The sequence below is a fragment of the Stegodyphus dumicola genome, chromosome 1, assembly GCF_044657685.1.
Source record: "Stegodyphus dumicola isolate Sdum_Otavi_A_Nest chromosome 1, ASM4465768v1".
NCBI classification, from domain to species: Eukaryota; Metazoa; Arthropoda; class Arachnida; order Araneae; family Eresidae; genus Stegodyphus; species Stegodyphus dumicola.
In genome coordinates, this window is record NC_140768.1 from 288,046,845 (window position 1) to 288,066,014 (window position 19,170).

The 19,170-nt window shown below is 31.0% G+C and overlaps 1 protein-coding gene across 3 annotated transcripts in view; it reads right to left on the bottom strand.

Annotated features, from left to right (window-relative positions):
* Positions 1 to 2,598: 2,598 nt before the first annotated feature.
* Positions 2,599 to 19,170, bottom strand: part of LOC118205910 (homeobox-containing protein 1-like) — a 61,057-nt gene continuing 44,485 nt past the window's right edge. For all 3 annotated transcript variants that reach the window (XM_085808346.1, XM_085808347.1, XM_085808343.1), the window contains one exon: positions 2,599 to 13,993. In XM_085808346.1, the coding sequence (XP_085664472.1) occupies positions 13,686 to 13,993 (308 nt within the window). In that variant the 3' untranslated portion in view covers positions 2,599 to 13,685. The remainder of the gene's footprint in view (positions 13,994 to 19,170) is intronic.

The window sequence follows — 19,170 nt, forward strand, 5'->3', positions numbered from 1 at the left end:
AACGCTGTGTATTGGAAATTCTAAAGATATGCTTGCTCATTTTATAATTATTTGCGACATTGCTACTGAACTGAATTTTATGGTTTAAGTGCAAAGAACATATTTAATAAATAAATGTAATATACAAAACGTTTAAAAGACCTTTTGGTCGTAATTTAAAATCCGAAACCTTTCAGTTTTTCTTTTTTGCTTCTTATGCCAGGTTTAAATTCACTATCAACGTTTTTCTGGTGATGAAACCTCCTACTAACATGATAACAACAGGGAAACAATGAGGTGAATTGATAAAGTGGCTTGTTCTGAATGGGTAAATGCTATCGAAGCAGTGCAAGGTGATTTGGTATAAAAATTAAAGAAATTGGATGCACATATCGCAAGCACATTTGTATTCAGTCCGTACTTCTCTATGAAGAGATCACTTGTACAGGTTTGGAAACGTGCACCATGACAAATGATCAGCATACAACAATGTTGCAGAATTAGGCAATTCCAGAATTGCAGCAATAAAATGTTGTTAATGACATTCAATGGATGCAAGATGGTGCTCCTCCAGACATGTTCAGCCAATCTTTTATGGCCACCGTAATCTCTCGACCTCATTCTGCAATTATCTGCAATCTAAGGTGTACAAGATGTTTGTCAGAATTGAAAGATGCCATAAAATGTGGAGTTATACAGATTCTTCTGCAGTGTTGTTACATTTGTCTTTGTCAGCAATTAACAACTGATGTCAAATTTTTCAGGACTAGGAAATTTCAGTGCTGGAATCTTGAATCGTAGGTGTGAGTGATAAAGAGCTGAAATACCAAGCAAGTTTTATCTAAAAAAAAATTTTCCCTCTTTATGCTTGGTCTAAAGTTTAAACTGCTTTAACCCATTGGTGGTTGTGAGATTAAATAGTTCTTTTTTCCCAAATACATGCGATATGTGTCAATCGTAAATTTGTAATGTGAGCTGTGTTCGTTTGTGGCCACTATGGTGCATAATTGAAATGCAACCTGATTAGTCATCTCTTAACCATATGAATTTATAAACTATTTTCTTTGTAATTTCATAAAATCATTAAGTACAGTCAATTCTTGGTTTACTAGGGATGGCATTAATAGTTAAATACATGGGCTGTTAAAGAATATCTCACATTATAATCAACTCTTAGAAATCCGAAGCTTTTGCTAACCTAAATGCATAAAATAACAAAACAGCCGAAATGCCTTTCGAGATCCACAGCAATTTCTTCCCCTCCCCATTCATTAATGCACAAAGAAGTGTGAAGATTTCAAATGACATCCTTTCTACTTCCTAAGCAATAAAGATAAGAAACTAACCACAAACAATTTCTTTTAGGACAATCTGCAATAGAATGATACATTACATTTGGAGTAACTACACAAACCTTAGGGGGAGGGAAGGAAACAACATCATAATCTTGACTGTTTTGGGAGACTATTTGAATGAAAGGCAGTCTCGAGCCTTTCATTCAATTTAAAGGAAGGTAACTACACTGCTGGTCAGGAGGGTCAGAACAAGACGTGCAACATGTGGTCTGCATTATCTTGTTGAAAGATGGCATTTGGCAGGCCTCGAAGATAGAGCACAACCACTGGACATAAGATATCAGAAATGTACCCATTTGCGTTAAAATTACAGTCGATTCAAACTGGAGATGTGCATGTCCTGTAAAAATGGCTGCCCAAACCATCACACCAGGTACAGGGTTTTTATGCCGATATCGAATGCAAGCAGGTGATGTGTGGTCTCTTATATCAGACCAGAATTCATCTGAAAAGACAACATCATCGCCATGCTGTTACAAACATCAATGCACCGTACGAGCTTATACTGGGCATACTGCAAACATGCCCATTTCCTGATTAATGGTCCGTGATATGGTTGTACGGTTTTGCTGACCTAATAATATGTCTATCTTTTCAAGTGTTATTCATGGAAGGGCATTGAGATCTTGCATGCCATTCAGAATGACTCTGTACAACCCACTGATTCCATATTAGCATGACAGTGGAGGATGTCAACCAGTGTGATGGGCAATATCGCGGAACGACAATCCATACTCTTGATAGGCAACAATTCTACCTCTATCGAATTCTGACCAAACCCGGACCTTACAAAGCACTTTCACAATGAGAAATCCTTTACATAACTTTTTCTTTATGCAGTGCAGATGTTGTTTCTACCTCCTATATCGTCTAAATGCACTAAAAATACTAATCATTTGTATATCCCAACCTCTTCTTCCTTTCATGTGATTTTGACATTCCTCAGATCATTTCTTCCTACTGTTGCAAGTTTGATGGCCAGCAGTGTATTAACAAGTGAGCTGTATTTTCAAATAGCTTAATCTGGAAAATAACTTCCATTTGTCTTTGTAAATAGAAGAATAAATATCATAAAAATTAAGTTACTCTAATATTTCAACAGGAATGTGAAACATAATTTAGCAATGTTTCTATATTGCAAATTACGTACTTTTGTGAATAAAAATGACTCCAATATTATATCTTATTACTGCTAGTCTTCATTTCCCAGAACAGGATTTTAAAATGAAATATTTGTTTCAGTACAAAGAAAAATTACAAAAGATTTTCGTACAAACACTTTTATTGCAAGAGCTTGTACAAAGAAGGCCGATTGATGTACAAAACCAATACATGCATCTACATTTACTCACACATTCATAACATATTTAAAACCATTCATTCACACTTCCATCATAAACAATGGTTGTACAATATATTGGCCATATACGGAGGTATAGTGTCTGGCTACAGGAACTTTATATTCTTTTTTTTCTTTTTTTTTTTCCTTGTGCTCTTTTCACACTGTTAATACAGAAGCAGTAGAAGCATCAGCAAAGGAAAGTCAAATAAAAATACTCTTTGTATCTGCAGCATAAGTTAATCCGAAACCTATTTACGTGTAGGTAATGCAACATTTTACTGGATGTAAAAATTTCTATAAATAATAAAAAATTAAACTGGTAAGCAATATTTTAAGCTCAGGTTCAATGCATATTCTGCATCTAAATATTTGGTCCAATATGATCGTGTTTTCCCCAAAGACCTTCCTCTGCTGATAACTGCAAAATGAAATGCAAGATGTCACCTGACCTGCCTGCCATACATATTTAAATTTTTGCAACTTTTGGCAACTAGGATCAGATATTGAATAGTAGTGTTGAAAAGATCAACTGCAAGCATATTTGAATGTATATATATATCTGCTAGCTTGAAAAAAAATTCAGGATACCCAATGCAATGATTAAAATTTGATTTCAGTAATTTGGAAATGGTAATAAAAATCTAGTTCTGACACTATTTATTTTAAAAGCAATACTTAATGCTATACTTCTGATTGATAGTTGATTACAGAAATCAGCTACATAAGCAATAGTTAGATTAAAGTTGCATTTCTGTGATTTAATTTGCATTTAAATCAATCAAAAATTTAACAAATAATAATAACTCGTCTTTTTAACTTGCTTGTGAAATCTGTATGTGTATATTTGGTATGCCAATAAGTTACAAGTTTTGCTGTTAAAAAATTGAGCGGTGGCAACCATTTTGTGAAATAATATACACATAAAGAAAACAAATTCATTAAAAATAGATCTTCATTCAAAATGAAAATGCTAAAGGATAATTTTTGCAAAGGGTTCCCTTTATCATACCTTGAAGATACTAATAATAATATACAATAATATCCATGCATTTTTGGATTCATTCCTAAAATTATAAGAGGAGGTTACACAGTAAATGATGAGGGAAATTAACATATTATAAATCTATTAGGAACTTGATACTACAATCTAGCTATGGAAGTATTCTCTTCTTTTGCTCCATATACATTTAAGGTTATATTCTCCATTACAAATGGTTTTGTCTTCACAAAAATAGTCAACGATGATTAGCGAAAATAGAGAAGATAGAATTCGCTTGCTTTGTACTAAGTGTAAGGAAATAAAATTAAGAAATACGGTTAAGACAGATCACAGAATTTTGGACGAACTGGTTGCATTTTCAAATACTTAGCACTCTAAAAAATTGCTAAAGACTACATGCTAAAACTGATAATAACTTTAAAGTTACTGTGGAAATAACTATTTACAAAATTCTCATATTTCAATATCTTAAATCACATTGTTAATCTGAAAAGTACAATTTTCATTTGGATTTCAATGAAGTAAAAAAGTGAAATAAATTAAAATATCAATTTCAAAATTATGTTGCTAAAACAGAATTCAAGGTGTTGGTATAAATTCATTTAGATGTACAAAAGTAGTTATAAAATATGTTATGATTCATAATCAGGTTATAAATATAAAATTGATAAAACTATGATCTCTAATTAAGTACTATTTGGGGGCAGCTACTGCAGTAAATTAAATTTCATTAATATACAAGACTCTGACTAATCCTCAATGCAGTCATCAAGCCTTTGCATTTTATTTTTCAATAAGAATTTCTATTCAAGCATAGCATTAAACCAGATAATTTTTTAAACATAAAAGCGAAAATTTCTGGAGAAGGAAAGACACAATGTGTAATATTTTTATATAAAGTTATTTTCTAAAAAATAATACCAACATTTCTCTCAATCTGACTAATCTTTAAATCTTTTTAAAAAAATTACATTTTATAAGAAAATTCTACAAATTCACTAAACTACAAAATAATCCACTAGCTGTGTAAAAATACTTAGCTAATAAATAGATAACATTATATTGCATTTTTAGAATATAAGTATTCTGCCTGGAACTTTTTTAGTCTAAGACTCGACAAAAGCCTACAAAATTCCCTTTAATGATCATTATTCATTTTTTAAAAATAAAATTCAATTACGTATTTACAGCTTAAATTTTCACATACTTCATATTTTTCACAGTAATGTTAATTTAGTTTGCTATAGTTTCCTAATTAATTAAACTCACTTGAAGTTAAAAATATATAACATTTAAAAGCAATGATAAAAGCTTTAAAAAAATGCATACCTTGAGATAGTGCAGTGTCGATTCCAGACCATCACAATAAAAATCATGAATTTTTTAACTTCCTGGTACATATAAAAATTACAATTACAGTATACAGTAAAACAATAAAGTTATTTATCAAGCAATAAAGCTTTTCCATGTAAATATGTTATATGTAATAATCAGATATACAACTCCAATTGGAGTAACATATTTGATTTCCTTTAAAAAAAAAAAAGACTAACTGCTTGGTAGAAAAGGTCCCAATTTTTTATCTATTCCTCTAATTGATGAGTCATCTTAAGATCAATCATTTACGGCTTTGAGTTTTGAATGTGACAAGGAATTCTTCCTTCAACTGAAACACTCAGAAGCCAACAGTACAGTTCTTAATTTCAATGGCCCACCAGTAGCCAGATAGAGGGAGGAAAAAAAAAACCACTGAACGCTAGTAGTTCCAACCTGGGTTCGATTCCAAGCAAATGGATTAGCTACAGGAGTGCTTTTGTGGTTCTTCTCATGTGTAATCTGTATATGAGTAGAGTTTCCCTCACAAAGGCATCCCTCCCATTATGCAGGTAGCCCTAGTGTGCTTTGTCATAATCAAATAAACCTTAAACCTCTTAATTTCAGTATGATATTGGTTAAAAATAATTACAAAATAAAAAGTAAGAATATACAGAAATACTGAAGTAGTCTGAAGAAATGAAAATTCATAAGAGGGACAATTTCAAGAACTGCCAAAACTAATGGTCTTCTGAACATTTGAATAATAAAATACCATATTAATCATTAAACATTTTAACAGATTACTGTAAGACTTATTATATTAATAATACCCAATTGGTCAATTTCCAATGCAGTAATAATGAAAATGTTTAAAATATTGTTAGAATTACCGGTGTGTGATACAAATATAAAACTAGCAAAGGAGTACGGAAGAATAACTTGTATAAAAAGGCACAATGCAAAAAGTACCCAAAACTTCCCTCATTGCAATACTGTAAAACAAGATATGCCCATACCTCGATAAATAACTTTATTCAAATTTATTCATACTTAAAGCAAAGTGAAGAAAAATAACTTTATAATATTTAATATTCTAACTTTCTGAATCACTAACAGAATTATTTATTTCTTATTCCACAAAAATAAATTTAATAATTCTTGGGTTAAATTCAATCTAAGACTCTGTACAGGCTTTAAATTTTGCTAAAAGGTTCAGTTTACAAATTAATTTATAGGCTAAATATTTTACGAATTATACTAACACCATGAATTCTATTGCAGCAGACATAAAAGTCATAATTTTAAAAATACATATATACTTATAAACACAAACAGTTCCTTTTTTAGCATAATGTACAAGGGAAAATAAAATTTTAAACAAATTCAAAGGCATATTTTTGTAAGCAGACCACTGTGATCCAAGCAACTATTGTAAAAGTTAGGTGGGAATTTATAATAGATTAAATTTCACAATCCATCATTAAAATTGATGGTATGCAAGCTTCACATTTATAGATATTTTTATTTATATAGGTTATTTAGTCACAACATTTAAGCCACAAAACAATCACAAAGCAACACTACTGACATAATATATAGGTATAGTAATACAATACACTCTGGATTATTTTGATAAGCTACACACCTATGTTTTGTACTATACCTCCACAAGATTAGCAAATCACACTAATGGGCACCATGAGTCACGTCAACAAGAGAAATGACAGCTTGCAGATTTGACTAACTGCAAGTAAAATACCACTTGTTTGATATTCACAAAAAAGACAATGCTGCATGTAAAATGATGCTAGTGAGCACTTCATAAATAGCTTAAGCTATTTTTTGTTACGACATTTTAAATTTACAGGAAACTGACACATGTTAAATTTTCTGTGACAGAAATACATTGAAATATGATTAATAAAATATCCCTATTAAACAACAAATTAAAAACCACTTATATGTAAAATGTTATTGCACTAGCGATTAGAATATTAAAAGGTATTAGTAAAATTATGCATACATTAATAATTGCATAGTAAAGTTTGAAGGTACTTTTCTTAGCAAATTTTATCTTATTTCTGAAATACATTTTTTAAATGTTCACTACAGCAATAGCATAAATTAATATCCTCATAGTTTTCAATTATCTTTGGTTATAACAGAGATACAACATGCCAAATTAAAATTCTATATAACCATTAAATAATTTATTACAAAATCCTTATCTTCCTTTCAATGGATTTTGACAACCTCTTTAATCCTTAAAATTTTAAAAATTATGCTTACAGAAAAAATAATAATTAATTAACAATAGCTAACTTCTCTTTCAACCACTTTGGCTTTACATGTAATTAGAAGTTTTCTTTAAATTTTATATCTCTCCCCCCCCCAGCTATACGTTCATACAGCTTTGCCTTTTTATAAACATCTCATGCAAATGGTACACTGATAAATCTTATTACAGGAGCATCATTAAAATATAGGTACAACAGCTCCTCAAAAAATGACATGACTTGTGGTATTTGACAAAGTCTACAAAGACAAGGAAAATAAATAGGCATGTTTACAAGAAATCAGACAGAAAATTAGATATATAAAGGCATTTTTGTTACACATTTTATACCAATCACTAACTATATTCAAAGAAAAAACAGCACTTAGAAATCCTATACATAATAACATGAGTGTTGGCATTATAGGAAAGAAATGACATTAGAAAATGTAAATATTCACTCAAACGTAGATAAGGCTGTTCGTTGAATAGAAAAACCAGGTACTGATGTTTGCATGCTGAGTGTTAGATGAATTGGTATGACTGATTGATTGCTTACTTGATATTAAATCGAACTCTGACCCAATTGTCAGAGTGATTTGAAATCATGGTTTTCAAAAGTTAAAAAAGTCTACTGTGCCTAAAACAAGAGCGCAGTACATCTTATCCAACTATGAAAACTTCTTAAAAAATAGAGATGTTATTTGTATACTAAATGCATATTTTGGCCTTATGTGTAATGAGTATATATATATATATATAGTTCTGAACATCTAAAAGAAATACCAATCAATTTCTGGTAACTTATGTATGTGAATGTGTATACATAGATATATACATACATATATATAATCTAATTAAAGATGAGAGACAAGGTTTGATAAACTACAATTATATTCTTTTAAAAAGTCACCAAGTGTTTAAAAAAGTAAAATAATGCACATTTACAAAATACAGTTGCTCTTCTTTTGCTTGCATATAACTAAAAAGTGCAATATACTTTGAAAAACAAATAAGCAACAATTTTGTGATTCAAATAAAATTTATGATTTAGAACAAAATGATTCAGAATAAAATATTTCTTACTAGATATGGGAACTACTTTTAACTAGAATATGTTATTTACAACATAAAATTATGAAATTCAAATAAAGTACTAAGACAAATTATGAAAGTGTATTTTACTTCCTATACATTTCTAAATGACATTGAATGGTTAGGGAACAATAACTAATTCGGAAAATTAATATGCCACACTGATTTTTATATTATAAACAGAATATTAAGTACTTAAATTACTTTTATAACATCAATGCATTTTAAAAAACACCAAATACATAAAAAATTCATATTTTTAAAAAATTAAAAATTTATTCTTTTCCAATGAGAATTATTAAACTAAAAAACAAAGAATAAGAACAAGGAATCAACTCTCGTCTCATATTCCTTTAAAACTATACAAAAATAACAATGGATAAAATAATTTTAAAAGATAAAATTCATTTATACAGTGCTTTTCATCAGCATAATTACAATAAATGCATTTTCTCACTAAAAAATTAATTGCAAGAAACAAAATTTTTAATTTTATATGATGCAAGTAAAAGAGGTATTTAAATAGTAATTCAAACTAAAATCTTTGCAAACTTGTTTTCTCTTTTTTTTTTTTTTTCTATATTTAATGAGCATTTACTTAAAAAAATTTAAGTAGTAAGAATTTAAAAACTCTTCTCGTGAGAAGAGTGGAATTCCTCAAAGTTTTGGGATAGGGAAGAGGATTCAAAGAATATTATGCTCCATGACAATATATTCAAATACATGAAAATATGCATTCACATAAGAAAATGTGTATGCTCAATAACTACATATGACCAATACATGAGATCATCATAATTTTGCCAAAACCCGCCATTAAAGGATCGATACCAACCAACACAACAAAATAAACACCTCTTCTTCTTCTTTTTTTTTTTTTTTTTAAATAAGGTAATGAAAATATTCCTGAGTTTATGCCTTACTATTTTCATAATAGGACAAAAGATCTTGCAAAGCTTACCAAAGCAAAATGCAAAATATGATGAATGGCACATAAAACAATTACATGAAACCCTGGTTATCCTTTGGCACAACTTTTGGCTGTGATATGATTCCCTCAAATGCTGGTCATAATGGCTTTTATGAAACATTAACCCTATTGTAATATTTGTTCCTATACAATGTTGAAAATTGTAAAGCATCCTGTAAATGTTGAAAACTAAAAAAGCGTCAGAAATAACATTTCAAACTGAATAAATATTACATGATAAAAAATTAAGCTTTGATACACATAAATACCTGTTTATTGAAAGCAGCAAAACCTGAATACTTTTAGGGATTTGGAACCATAAAAAATAGGTCACGTAACTTCATTAAAGTACACACATAACAGTAAAAAAGCAATAATAAATGAAGTATTAAAATAATTACCCAAAGTTTATCCTGCGAGGCACAAGGAAGTTGAGAAATAACCAATAGTGCTCATGGATTCACTAAACTTTTAATTACACTTTAATTGCTTCACAAATATTCCAACTCATTCACATGTAAAATGAATTTTTGTGGAACTCTGTAATACCATAAGGCATAATTTGGAGTTTGTCAATAATATTTGCAGAAGAAGAGAACTTACTTAAGAAGTAAAAGAAATATTTAAGTGAAGTATTTTATAATTTGTAGTTAAAAATAAGGGGGGGGGAATTTAATTGAAACATCATGTTATAATAACTGGCAAACTTAACCTTTTGGCAATAAATGTAAATGGAAGAGTTAAATGAATTTCAACACAGATAAAAGCAGTCCCCCCCTTCTTTAAATTAGAATAAACTATTAAACCATTGCTTTCATTTCATTACTAGTTTACGTTAAAAGTAATCGATAATACAGCATATAATACTATATACATAATGTTATTTTATCTACACTAATGGGTATCTTTCAGACAAGTACCTATCAAATGATCTACTACTTGTATTCATAATCAATATGCTATATTATACAAATTAGGTAATTCTGGTATGCTGATTCAAATTAACATAAAAGAAATTACAAAAATTGATGTCACAGAATTCAGGGGGGGGGACACCCTTTGCTTATACATACTTAGAGAAACTAAAAAATAATCTTTGTTGCTAACATGGAAATTAAAGCCTTCAAATAACTTAAAAAGAAAAATAAACCCTCCTTCTAAAAATTTATTTTATACGCAATGCATTTAATTAGGGTAATTCTTTTAGATGATTTTTTTTTTTATTTCCTAGATAAATTAAGATTTCAAATTCTTAATTTGTAAATTTTAGTTTAAATTTCTGCTCTTTAAATTCATAATTCCAATTATTATACCAATTTTTAATAAATATATGCTCTTTATTTAATAATATTAAACTGATAAACATCAGGCACACTTTGGTGGTTTAGTAAAAAAAAAAAAAAAAAAAAAAAAAAAAACTCCTTGAGAGTGTAAAATTTATTAATATGCCTACTTTTATTATATATATACATATTATAAACTGTATCTTAACTGCTGTCATCAATGGGCAAAGATTCGCTATATTTGTGACTTACAAACTTTTGAATATCTCATCAAAAGTTTTGAAAAATAAGAATATTTTTAAAGAAAAAATATTTTCCCACTTTTTTTAAAATTCTTCAGATATGATACACTAATCACATATTCAAATGGATAATTAATATAGCATGCAACAAAACCACTAAAGAAACTTCTTATATATGCTGCTTATAAGCTGAATATATATAATTTAAAGAAGTAAAATACTCCACATATTTCCTCCTATATGCATATTTGTTTCTCTGCCACAAATATGTAATGTTGGTTAAAAACTACAATTTAAAAATCCAAGCTCTAAAGCTGAGAATATGAATGTTGAGAACAATACTTTATATGCATCTCTCAATTTAAACTTATACAAGAATTTGAATATGACAAACAGATATGATGTAGATTATTAGTTCTAAAATCCTTCAATGTTTAATAAAAAAAAAAAAAAAGAATACATACAAGAACATAAAATGCAATAATACCACTTTAAAAGGTGACCTTACAAATAAGGGGAGAATCAACATTTTAAAAGTTTAAATGATATGATAATGAGCATCATTTACACTCCCAATGTTGTCCAGAGCACTTGGTTATTTCTGAACACAAAAATAAACCCAGAAATATAAGATATGAACATATACACTGGGTTACATAAATTGTTATTGACATTCAGTGCAGGTACTGTTTTTTAATGACAAACTAGTAGTATTCATGATGAGGTAAATTATACAAAACATGTTTTGTCCTTAAAATCATATGATTCTAAAAGTACATAAACAATGTACACTAACATTTTATCAAACCTGAGTTTTAGTGTCATAATAAAATTGTGCATTTTTCTTGTACCACTGGCAGTTACCAGCACTCAAACTCATAAAAGAAAAACTCCACTGGATTATCGGCATACAATCAAATATGTAGTAAGTTTACATTTTGAAACCATTCCAACAATGATTCAAGACGTAATTTTGGATATTTCATTGAAAATAAATGCTCAATATTGGAAAAGCCAGTATCATTCAATTACTTTCTAACAGAATCTTACACATGCACATTACATTATGAAATAAAAGTTCATTTATTAGAAGATATTTAGTAAGACATTTCCCCACCCCCCAAATTTCTTTCATAGTTGCAACTAGAAAGATATCATTAGTAACACATTAATAATTTGAACTTTTTGCTTGCTTAATATTAAACTTACAATATACAATATTTCTTACATGGTTAGGAATTATACACCAGTAAAATGAATTATAAGTTACACGGTATATTTTGCCATATATCTTAATAAATGAACTTTTTTTAGAAGTATCATATCAGTACCCATCTTCCTATTTATTGCAATTTATCATACTCCTTTAAACAAATACTCACTATTTACAAAACTGCCCATCAAAATCATTATATCGTAATGCACAGCACACTCCTTGATGTAGTTTTTACCTCTCAAGGACTAAAAATTGTTACATTGACTACCTTAGGGAAATCTATCACAATGACAAAATCTAAATGCTTTCTTACAGACAAACACTTACAACACAATACTAAGTTTGTGGCCAAGCCATATATGTTAACTTACATAAAATTCTTGCTTGGCAAGAATTCAAAACAGTCTTTTTCTTTATCCAGTGAAAAGGGCACTAAAGAGTGTGGTAGACAAATATTCTAAATTCTAAAACAATATATAGGTACTCAGATAAAACTTTCTACAAAATAGACTTAGCTATACAAAACAAGAACAAACAAAACAATAAAGTAAGCTAAATAACTGACTCCTGATTGCCTCAACCACATTATGAAAGATAACAGATGAAAGGCATATAAACAATACATCAAGCTAATCATAGCTTGCATATAATTTGTACATGTATAATTTATTATGAATACTACAATTCAAAATTTTTGATCTATTAACAAATACAGAAATAAAAATATATAACAGACTGTAAATAATTTTTTAAACTGTTATTTCAAAAATGTAAAGAAGTTGCACAATATTCCTAGAACAAGAAGAAAATTTAAAATAAAAAACAACAGAACATGAATTCATAATCATTTCTAATACTTCCTGAAATGATTAATGTGTATTTGATTAATAAAATGCATTGCAAATTTTCAATTTTTTGCAGACACAAAGAGCCACAAATTTGTTCATAAAAAGACAAAAAAGAAATTAAATGCATGAGCTTTATACAGAATGATGCATGTGTCATTTCATGAGGAATTAATAAAATATAAATAAAAAAGTTTCCATCTACAAACTTTCTTTTGCACTTTTTCATATAATATATACATAAAAATCAATCTAATCCTGAGAAAATACAGAAACAAGTTAACAAAACATATAATTTGAAAAACTTAAAAAGACTTTGTATGTTTATTTTCTTACCCCCCCCCAAAAAAAAAGTCTACCACACTCTTTAAAAAGCTCCTTATTATTCTTAGTGGTAGTAAGCTGACCAGTTGATAGGTGGTCCCAGGCTAAGTCCCTTTGAGACAAATCATCTGCCATTTTGCAAAAAATCTATTGTGTGATAACTAATATTTTTGTACTATAGGGAAACCATAAATATTCTAATAGTAAATATACAGCTTTCATCAAACCACATAGTTAATACATTGAAAAACATTAGATGCAATCATTTTAGTATAATCAGTCATAGTAAATTTTCTTTCTTTTCTTTTCTTTTTAAATTAAGTATGATTTTTAAAATAGATATCATCGGGTAAGAATGACTGATTACTTTTAAAATAGCAGACCAAGTATGCCGATGTTCACAGGGACAAGTCCCACCTCACCCAAAAGTGAAATCTTGTCATCACACCTCTTGTTTGATGCTGGTTGTTTTTTCACCTTCTAAATCAACTGGCAATGCCTCTCCATTGCCATAATCAGCATTGGAGTCATGAGAACTATCGCTGTCCATGGCTTCACTACTGAGATCAAGCTGAGCATTTGGGTGAAAGGCAGGTTGGTGGGATCCGGCATAACTGGGGATCCCTCCGAGGGCGGCTGACGTGGGTGACTGATGCCACCCAAGAGCAGGCATTGAGGCAACTGGAGGAAGGCCATGAGGAGACTGACCTAAAGGCGACATACTCACTGACACGGCTGCCATTGCCGCAGCTGAAGGGGGGAAAAAACATAAAATTACTTGATTAACTGAATACATCATGAAGGCATTAATTATACTTCCCTTTTGTAAGCTAATGTTTAAAGAGCAGATAAGACACTGATTTCTTTATTCTACAAAAATTACTCATCAGTGGCCAAGTGAATAAGTGAACTGCTGAATAGAGAATTTGATTCACATTTGAATCCTGGCAAATAGACTGGTTGCATGACTTTTTTCATATGTAACATAAATATGAGTCTATTTTCTCCAAAACTTTTTTTTTTTTTTTTTGATAAAGATAACACTTTCCTTAGGCATACAACACTCATCTACCTTGTGTATTATAAAAAAATGCATTTTCCAGTTGGAACAAGAAGTGTTCCTACATATCTCAGTTCTGCATCAAGAGATGTATTCCATAATAATAACAAACCTTTAATTTGGCCACAGTTTGTTTCTGCATATCTACGAGGGCCATCCAGGAAGTAGATTACGTTTCCGTCTGTGTCCGCTAGGGGCGGGGCTAGCGCGGCCATCTTGTGGTCAGAGCGTTGCGCAGCTCAGTCTGCATCTAGCCGTGCTAGTGAGAGGTTCGTGCTGTGCTCCGTTCAGATACTGTGACGGTTTGAAATGTCTGCGTTAATTGAAAATCCCGCGAGCTGCGCTCAGTAATAAGGTTTCTGACTGCAAAAAACTGTAAACCGATAGAAATCTATCGGCAGCTTCGTGAAGTGTATGGGGACAACATTATCACTGAAGGTGGAGTGCATCAGTGGGTCATAAGATTTCAAAATGGCCGAACCAATGTTCACGACGAAGATCGAAGTGGGAGACCCAGCATAGTGACCGCCGAACTTCTCGAAAAAGTCGATGCTAAAGTCCGTGAAAATCGAAATTTCACAATAACGGAACTTTCTTTGAGTTTTCCACAAATTTCGCGAAGTTTGTTGCACGAAATCATCAGCGAAAAGCTTGGTTACCACAAGTTTTGTGCAAGATGAGGTAACGAAGTGGTTGAAGGCGCAGGCGGCCGAATTTTTCGACGAAGGAATTTCCAAGCTCGTACATCGCTACGATAAATGCCTTAATTTGTATGGTGACTATGTAGAAAAGTAGTATTTGAGTGTGGCTTTCATCTGTATATAATAAAATTTGTTTCCTATACTTTGTTTATTTTTTTATTCCAAAACGTAATCTACTTTCTGGATAGCCCTCGTAATACTGCAAACAAACTTCTGATAAATTAATTCTAACTTAATTCTAATTGTGTGCATTCTGACAAAGCAGTTCTAGAGCTAGAATGAATACATTTGCTATTTTGGGGTACACACTGTATTATGAAATTTACATTCATTTTGTTAAGAGTTTTCTCTTAAAAGTTTTATAGATATATAAATGCATGCAGAAAGAAAAACGATTTACTGAATATGAAAGTCAACAGTCTGAAAAAATAAAGCATATGCCATAATAATCAGCAAAATTCTCAAATAAAATTTAATAATTTGCTAATATAAATTTTGAATATTGAAAGACTATACTTTAGAAGCTAAATCAATGCATAAATAAAACTGAAAGCAAACTAATTTAAGCAAGAAATCCATAAAAATTCTTCCTGCCCTCACATGCAACATAAGTTGCAAGTTTTCTTCAATTTTAACATAATTTACAAAATTCACTCTATAACTATTATTAAAACAACTGAAAACTGACTTTTGAGCTTTATGCCAAACACAATTTGAATTTTGAAAATTATTGTTTCTACACTCTAACATCTATCCTCAATCTTTTAATAATAAATTCATCAATATAGCCAACATAAAATATTTCTTAATTGTCCGACAACTAATAAAATTAAAATCATATATACACCAATAAATGCAAACTTTTAAAAGTTACTACTGAGAAGAAAGAAATTCATAAGGAATGAAACATATATTGTTACAATTTTTGTATATATCTAAATAATTTTAGTGAAATCTAAATTGTAGCATCTCTTGTAAAATGCAACACAACCTCAAGAGTGTAAAGCATTGCTGGAAAAACAGGGTTACAGGATAAATCTATTTAGATATTGAGGTAAATTGCCAAATTACCAAGATAGCACCAAGCTGGCATGATTTTGACTACTAATTTTTGTCACCAAACTTGGTGACCATTTGGTCCAGTCCCTGTTTAACTGTAACTGTAACCACATCTGGCCATTACATATAACCTTATATGTAACCATTTAGTTCGATCCCCTCGTAGTTTAACTTTACCTGGCCCTATGTAACTGTACTATGTATGTCTTCCAGCAATTTTGAGAACTCAATAGCACTAAAAATTTATCAGCAGGAAAAAAACTTCATAAGACGGGTGAGCACATTAGTTACAATATTGAGAGATCCCTCTGTGAGCTTATGCATTTGAAGCTTTTTATATTGTCATGTTTATTGTTCTTAAGTAGTTTGAAGTGGTAACTACTGACTATGCTCTGTCATACTGAGAAGAGCTGTACGAGTACTTTTGTGAAAAGTTCCAGAACTGTAAAGTGTTTCTTTTGGGAGAACCAATTTTATCAAGCAATCATCAGTTCTGTGTACATTCAATCGATTACAAACCTGTACAGATGTAACAATATTAATGATAAAATAAATAACCCTTATCACCAAAACGAAATAATAGAACAGTTACGTTTTTATATTTTGTTTTACCACTTGATTTCAAGTTATGAATATTTTAATAATAACGGATTAGTTATTAGACAAAACTTTGTTTTTACTAATTGTAACAAAATAGAAAATAATGTTTACACATTACATGAATTTATCAAATATATCTAAAATTAATTTCATTCTACAGCATTTATTCTTCCTAATCACTGGGAAAATCATTTAGACACATATTAACACAGTGATAAAGGCAAATTTTAGAGGCTTATTTCTTAAAAAACATGAAATTCTATAATACATAATAAAACATTATGAAAGAATTCATCACTTTTGAAAAAAAGTTTTCTTACATCAAGCTCATCAGATGAGTGGGCTGAAGACAAACCAAAATTTACTAGTTCTATTCCATAAAAAACTTTACTCCGTTTAGAAAAGACTGAGGCAAACATGGTTTGACCCAGCACACCGAACAGCAATGAAGTTCAGTAAAAAAAAGACAATAGCAGGGTTCAAAAATTAGTGTTTTCAGAGCTTTTAGTTACAATCTTGGCTGATTAAAGTTGTACGAAGATGAAATGGTCTAAATGGCTTCCCATGAATTTTTGGAATCCGAGGATACCACTCTCAATACTCGACTCCCCACCGTTCTGGACGAGATGATGTTACAATTGAACACACAAAGATTTTATTAGTTATAAAAGATTTACTCAAAACCCTTTGTACAAAATAGTAAACAACATACAAGATGTCTGAAAAACATGGTTAACAAGCTTTATTGATGTTACCCCCAAAAACTTTTTATAGTTTAAACCCCTCCTTTTTTGGCCAATGCAATTTTTCACTACTGTAATAATCACCCATACGGAACGACAATTGACAGCTCTCAGACGTATTACTATTTGACATTCTATAAAAAACCTACCATTTATCTTGCTTAAAAAACTTATTTAAAAGCAAAATATATAGTTTCAATAATTTACAGGTTTAGTTTGTTTTCAATTATATATCGAAATGATGAGATTTATAACAGATCTGAATATTGTGACATTTGAAAAATTCTGTGTTTTTCTCAAGATAAATTTAAGTGAAGGAGCACAAAACTACACTACTCAACACTGAAAATGCAATACCAAGAAGGAAAGACATGAAAATTATGCAAATTTCAGGGTAGATACACATCATTAAGTTATGCGAATGATGTGAAATGCACAGCTCTCCAGCACACATTGAGGAAGATATAAGGAAAGGAACCTGCAGAATGTTAAAATTTTCGTGCCATTATTTCTGCTAGGGAAATGATCATAGAAAATTTGTTCATCTCAGAGGATGCAAGGCTGTCATCAACAAAGGCAGTTCCAGCAGACAGACAATTTTACGAGCAGCATGGTAGAGAAGGGTGGGTAGATCCATATGGCAAAATCTCAGTTGACACACACTTGGACGCATCCACAGTGCACTCTCTATGGCAATGATGGTTGAAACAAAGAAGTGTGGCAAGTTCGAGGTGTACCGGTGCAGCCAGAGTGATGTCAGCACGTGTTTATTGATGCATCCGCAAACCTCTTCTACCTCCATTCTGCAGTATGTTCAAGACACCTTGGATATTCCCATACCAACCAGAGCCATTTGCCATCGATTGGTGGCTACTGGCCTGCACTCATGGCATCTGTTAAGAAGACTTCCATTGACCCCACATCATAGACACCAACGCCTGCAATGGTGCCGGGCTCAAACAATGTGGACGATGGAATGGCACAGGGTCGTGTTCCTAAATGAGTTATACATCTATTTCTCCACTGACAGTCACTGCATACGAATGTGACATTGAGGTGGAGACAGGTCCAATTCGGCAGTAATTGTGAAACTTCCCACTGCACGATAGCGTGACAACATGGTTTGGGACACAACTGTGTATGATTTTGGGTCACATATAGATCATATTCAGAGCACTGTGACAGCCCAATGAAGTGTTGCAGGTGACACTTTCTTACCTTCAGGGCGAGCTCAGTGCCCTTTATTAGCAGGATAATGTCCAATCACACACTGCTCACATCAGCCAAGTGTACAGATGCTTCCCTGGCCACTGTTCTCTCCTGATCTCTCACCAATCGAACACATTTAGGATGTGAGACACCATTTGCAGACCCTACCAGTGCCGCATTCAGAAGACGAACTGTAGCAAATGGTTGATATGGAATGGAGAGCCATTCCTCAGGATACCACCCATAGACCTAGATGTATTGCTTCATGTACCACCATCTAAGGTGGTCCTACAACCTACTGAGCTGATGCTATTCTGAATCTGTATTATGCATATATCATTTTGAAATAAAGATCACTTGTTCGTTGCTGTCTCTATTTGTCTGCCGAGTTTCATCACTTTCTGGCCATTACTTCTTGGTGGTGTATTTTCAATGTTGCGAAGTGTATAAGAAACTTCATTGAATCACATTAAGCATCATTTTATTCAATCAACTTTTTGTCATTTCTCTAGGTTTCTTAAAAGGTCAGTGGGTTTATTCATAAAGTTACTGAAT